Source organism: Schistocerca piceifrons, chromosome 2 (assembly GCF_021461385.2).
Source record: "Schistocerca piceifrons isolate TAMUIC-IGC-003096 chromosome 2, iqSchPice1.1, whole genome shotgun sequence".
In the NCBI taxonomy this organism is placed as follows: Eukaryota; Metazoa; Arthropoda; class Insecta; order Orthoptera; family Acrididae; genus Schistocerca; species Schistocerca piceifrons.
Window position 1 is genome coordinate 689,469,395 of NC_060139.1, and position 6,431 is coordinate 689,475,825.

The following is a 6,431-nucleotide window of genomic DNA, read 5'->3' on the forward strand; positions in this document are numbered from 1 at the left end:
AACAAAGTTGATACTCAGTGCTGTTGTTGATGGGAGTGACTGGAAGGGCATTTCCCATTTACAATCACTCCCATTAGCCACCACACCAAATGTCAATTTTGCTTACGTGACTGTCTCCAAAGTAAGAAAGCTCTGTTGTTGATATTTAAGAGGGTTTCTAGCAACAGACAGTCGGAAGACGACGGTATCAGGCACTTCAGGTACACAAGACTATTCTGAGTAAGACCATGTCTTGAATAACAAGTAAGTATTATTTTCTGCCACAAGATATCACACAATTTTTAAAACTCTTTCTTGACGATAATCTTGAAAGTGCTAAAATTTGTGATATAGATTAAGTGCAAAATGCAGTTCATTATTATGGTTTCTAATCCAGTTTTTAATTTGTGTTACACATATGTTATGCTAGGCAGAACAGTTGTGGATATTACATATAGTAGTGATGTAGGCTACACTAAAAATAGTCAACCACATAATGATTTAAGTAGATTATTCAATATGTGAACGCAATACGAACATCACTTCACTAAGCATGTTGCGAAACACAAAGGAAGAGAGACAAGTCAAAGATGTCAGCATAGAGGACAATACAAAAACAAGCGATTATGCTTTACCACTGTCAACACTCACCACACAGTCAATATAATGTTTCCTTCTTTCTGAGAAGCCATTCTATGCATGAAACCCTGGTAATTCTTGAGAAGAGAAAGAAGCTGCAACATACTATATTTATTGAGCCTCCTGAAGCTAATATAGAGTTGAATGAAGATTCTGGTGAAGAAGATGGGGGTGAAAGAGACATAATCTTTGATCAAGGCAACTTCATATTTTGGAATGACTGGGGATGGTGGAGAGTTGGTGTAGGAAGTGGTTAGTGTCTTAAACATGTGAGACTAGCTGTCGGGCAGCTAGTTGTAGGTATCAGTCAGCAAGAGTGGAAATTCTTTCAGTGGGCACACATGTGCAGGGATCCTATCCCAGTGGGGGAACAAGATGCAACACTTGCTCAGCCCACCCACACAGCATTTCCTACTCCAATACGTCACAGGATTATCCTTCCCCATCAGAGGCCAGACCTGTAAAAGCAGCTGCATTACATACGAACTCTTTTGCAGACTGCACGGCTTTTTATGTCAGTATGACTACCAACCAGTGTTCCACCAGGATGACTACTCTGTGACACAACACTTAGGTGAGCACAATCTGCTCAATTTAAGTGGCTGCTTCACAACCTGGGCCATCTGGATCCTTCCCTCCAACCTACCTCCTCTGAACTACACAGCTGGAAATTATCTTTACAACAAATGCTTCACTCATGTACTGTGTACAGTTTAATTTATTTGTCATTTAATTTATAACAGTCACAAGCTAATCTAAAAATCTATTGCAATTATTAATACGCAAACCCATCTAATTGGTGGCCTGTAAGATATCCATTAATCTGACTGATTTATGATTTCCATAGCATTTCCTTCATTCCTATCTACCACAATTTAGTGCTATATCTGGAAAGATGTTACAACTATTTTCTTCTGAAGAAACTTAATTTTGTTAAGTGCTGAAGAACCAACCATTTTATGATTGGTCTTAAAATTGTAGGCAACTTGACCCCGAGTTTTCTCATTAACTTTACAAATTTAAAGTTACAGGCATGAAAATTTGTCCTACACACAATCCTTCACAGCCCCTGCCAGGTGGTATCCTACCATCAACCCAATTTATGAAATATCTTCATCCAACCTTATGCCGTACCTGCTTCCAAAACCTTGCCACATGAGCCATGCCCCTGTAGAAAACCATAGTGCAAAACACAACACAACAAATTTAAATCTTGTTACAGGCATATTTTATTCCATCTGGTGCAGGGCCACCTATGAAAGCTGTCATGTTATGTATCCACGCAGAAGTAACTTTTACACAGGTTTTTATGTGAGCATGACCACCAGTCAGCTGTCCTCCCAAATGACCTGGGCTACCCATTGGTGGAATACTCTGCAATGCCAATACAATTTAATTGTCTGGTAAAATGAAGGTGTACAGAGGAGGAGGAGGAGGATATTGGTGTTTAACGTCCCATCGACAACGAGGTCATTAGAGATAGAGCACAAGCTCGGATCAGGGAAGGATGGGGAAGGAAGGCGGCCGTGCCCTTTCAAAGGAACCATCCCAGCATTCGCCTGGAGTGATCTAGGGAAATCACGGAAAACCTAAATCAGGATGGCCGGACGCGGGATTGAACAGTCATCCTCCCGAATGCGAAGGTGTACAAATGTGTATCTTTGGTCTTGTTTACGTATCTATCAACCACTCAATGCCTCAGCGATATGTTGAATTACTATGTTTCCTTCTTGCATTGTTTATGTTCTGCCCAGGACTTTTCATTATCATAGGTATGAAAATACTTAAACCAATGCATTCTGATTCAAAAATTAAAGTAAATGTTTATTGTTCCAAGGCAGCACATCAGTTTGTAAAGTTTCGCATTCTGAGGACTGAGAGCATATGGAAGGTTGGAATCAAAGAATATAAATAATTTTGTATACCACTGTATCTATTTTAGCAAAAAAGATTAACTGTATTCACAAAATGACAAGATGAATTGTTATATTTTGTGTGCAGTCTCGGTTATATTAGATCCGTCCATTACCTGTCCTATACAATTTATAAGTAAACATACGAAAAACAGTTTAAAATTAAGTACTAAACTTGTTATTGTACAAGCAACAGAAGTGAAATATATGTTATTAAAAAGAGAAATTATAGTTCAGATACGTGAATTTACAAACCTGAATTTACTATTTCTCATTTTTTTTTCCTTAGAAGATCTTCTGATAACAGTGAAGTGCCGTGCTTGGGCAAAGAACATTGGAACATTCACTACAGAAACTGGACGAACAGATTATCAACTGATGATTGGGCAGATGCCACGTCCCAAACAATGAATGAAATTATTTTGTGGAAATTTAGTCAGAGGGCTGGTAATAGCTTTTTAACTCATTTGAGTAGCTGTCAGCAGCCTGTTTTAGTAAACCACTAGATTACTCTACTTCTCATTTAAGAAACTAATTATTTTATTTATTTTCCAATGTACACTATTACAATAGTATTCCATTTTTTTATCTAGTGGTGTGGTGATAAATTCACTTTATTTTCAAGTAAAAATTTAAGAAAGATCTATATTTTTGTACCTGAGAGATAAACAAATGTATACCCTTGTATGTTCTTTATCCTAGGTTTGCAGGAGCAACAAAAAACTGGTATGTCACATTAGTCTGAATAGTTCAGGGTAAACTTTTAGGACAACCATTATTTTGAATTATTGTAATGAGGAGGTGTTTAGAAACCTAACGTTTTGCAGAGACATGCTATTGATTATCGTCATGTGGACAAACTATAAAAATAGGACATATGCCTTTCCTCCATGCAGCTATACGGGGAATCCTTCTATGATAGTAGCACATTTAATAAAATTTTTACTAACTCAGACTGCATTCATTTAGGAATGCAATACATAATTCATATGACTTACCAAATAAAATACATTAACAACCCTTCCTCAAGCAGAGTAATGTTTATTCTCGCACTACACCGCACATTCGAACTCTACAGGTCCATCACATACATACACTCAGAATAATCGTCTGCATCTTTGTAAGGTATAGCTTGGTAAAATTTCAAATTGTTTTGGAGTATCAACTAGATCAAGGTCTATAAGCCTGCATTCTTAGTGGAATATGTGAGCTTCTCTCCAGGAAGTACGTCAAGAAGGACAGTGAACTGATGACAAATTATGTCATCATCTAATGTCAATTTCTTGGAAACTGTCATCTGATAAATGTACTTTGCAAGACATACATCATTAACACATTTTAAATAAGAGACATTTCATCATTATAAGAAACTTTTATGATGGAAAAGAAGGGAAAATATGTATTGTTCATCCTCTGATTTCACCTCATACATCACCAAAAGTTTTTTACTTCACATATTTGTCTAAATTGGCTCAATCACATGCATCAGGGATATCCATCTTGGAGAAATGAAACATCTTTTGCATTACAGAATGATTAACAGGTGTACATGATTGCAGTTTTGGTGTTCTTTTTTGACAGTAAAATTATCAGACCAGATAGTTAGAATCCTTCTTTTGCGTGTGAGATTAATTTCAGTCCATTATAATTTCAATACCATGTAATGGCAAATCATGTATTGTGAGTAGTTGATTTAAATGTCCAGACCTCAGAAAATAAAATGACAGGGAGTTGGTATGACATGGTGACAAAAGTCATTTTAGGAGGTCCACCTTAGTGTGACTTCTTTTTACTTCCATTTTGCCAGCTTTATTCTGGGACTGGGCAGCTTTTTTCTGGTGATATTTTGTTTCCAGTTGCACCACCTCCATCTCTTCTTCTACATCTACATCCATGCCCTGCAAACCATTATGAACTGCATGGCAAAGGATATGTTCCTCTGTACCAGTGATTTGGGCCTTTTCCCATTCCATTCACATATGGAGCATGGGGAGAATGATTGCTTCAGTGCCTCTGTGCAAGCTGTATTCGAAATATAGCACTGGACTTAATCTGACAGCAGATGCCAAAAAAGTATGTGACACTGTGACCAATTGACTAAAGAAGATTTAAAAACTCTTATGTAGTTAGCAGCTTTCAAATTATTGAACAAAAAAGTTTACTTCATTCAGAAAATATTTCCCACCCACTTAACAAAATACATTTTCATTAAGGTACAGTTACTTCATTTGCCACAATAGATTGAACAATGAACTGTCAGTGAGTTATCACAATAACAGTTTTAAAGGCTTTACATTGGTCTGTCATCTGTTTACTTCCCTCATGGAACATTTCGTTGAAGAGACATTCACTGAAGTACACAAAACTTTGCAAATTGCATTAACTATATTTATTTCAACAATAGAAGGTGAGTAAAGTTTCAACACTTTAAAAAATTAAAACCTTCCTCTGAAATAGTGTGACTCAAGAAGGACTAAACTCAAGGGCTCTTTGTTCCATTTACAAGGAGTAAATTAGTGAAATTCCAAACTTGAACAACAGAGTGACTGACGTGTTTTATTCTGACAGTTAGAAGAATAGGTGGGCACAGCTCTTGTATAAGTAACCTGCAGAACAGAGACCTCATTGGGTAATAGTTTAGTTATTTAAAATACATATTACACTGCTCCTAGCAAATATTTTTCCTAGAGTTTGTTCCCTTGGCCATAAAGCAAAAGTCAGGAGGGTCCCCATATTTGCTCTCTGGTGCATTCCCTATGGGGAAGAAGTCACGTGCTCCCTTCCACAGTTACACCATTTTTGCTTTCATGCCACAAGCCCATCACAGAAACACATCTAGATTAAGTATGAACATCAGCAGGAGGGAGGAGAGCTGCTGAACTTTGATGTGAACCCAAATAGTTCCAAACCCCTAAAGTTATTCCATAAAATGTATCAGCACAGCTTAACCTCACGCAGCTATAGAAGTACATGGAAAACTAGTTGTGGAGCTCGATATCACACACATGGAGAAAAAAAAAGAAGAAGAAAACTGTGAGCTCACTTCTGTATGTACTTCATCATACTTTTTACAATATTTCATGGATTATAGTTGTAGCTGTATGATTACCATATTTAAGCAATACAGCATAGATAAAGTTTATATAACAAATACTTGAGAACAATTCTGGTATAAAATATATTGACTTTTTCATCTCAGTTGCAACAATGAAAGTGAGCACGAGTCACCACTGGTTACACTCACGTATTTTGGATGAGTTTAATGATTCCATTGTGACTCACTGACGTCATACTCATAGGATTCTACATTTTTTTAAATTTTGTGAAGTGCACAGTTTCTTTAACCACTTAGAAATCTTACCTAGACTTGACTGAAAATTTGTGCAGTTTCTTTCAGACTATACTTCATTACAGATAACTGCATCATCTGCAAAACATTACATTACTATTAATGTTGTCCATAAAGTCATTAATATATAATATGAATAGCAAGAGGACAGTACACTTCCCTGGGGTCACCTGGGTTATCCTTACTGTTGATGTCTCTCCCTCCAAGATAACTTGGTGCACCCTCCCTATCAAAAAATTGCTCAGTTCAGTCATAAACTTTGCATGATATCCGATATGATCATACTTTTGACAATAAACATAGGTATGGTAGTGAATTATGCTTTTCAGAAATCGAGAAGTACTGCATATACCTGACTGCCTTGATCTATGTCTTTCAGCAAGTGCAAGTTGGTTTTCACATAATAGATTTTTTCAAAATCTGTGCTGGTTGTGTAGTGTACTTACTCTGGGATACCTGAAGGATTGTTATTTTCTTTTTAATTGTCTATTTCTCTCTCTCTCTCATGATTTATAGGAAGATAAAACCTGACAATATTATAAAGCAAATGG

The 6,431-nt window shown here is 36.7% G+C and overlaps 1 protein-coding gene across 1 annotated transcript in view; it reads left to right on the top strand.

Annotated features, from left to right (window-relative positions):
* LOC124775750 (sodium/potassium-transporting ATPase subunit beta-2-like) overlaps nucleotides 1–2,942 on the top strand; it is an 82,495-nt gene extending 79,553 nt beyond the window's left edge. The window contains exon 3 of the mRNA XM_047250579.1: nucleotides 2,821–2,942. Within this exon, the coding sequence (XP_047106535.1) occupies nucleotides 2,821–2,942 (122 nt within the window). The remainder of the gene's footprint in view (nucleotides 1–2,820) is intronic.
* Nucleotides 2,943–6,431: the final 3,489 nt, after the last annotated feature.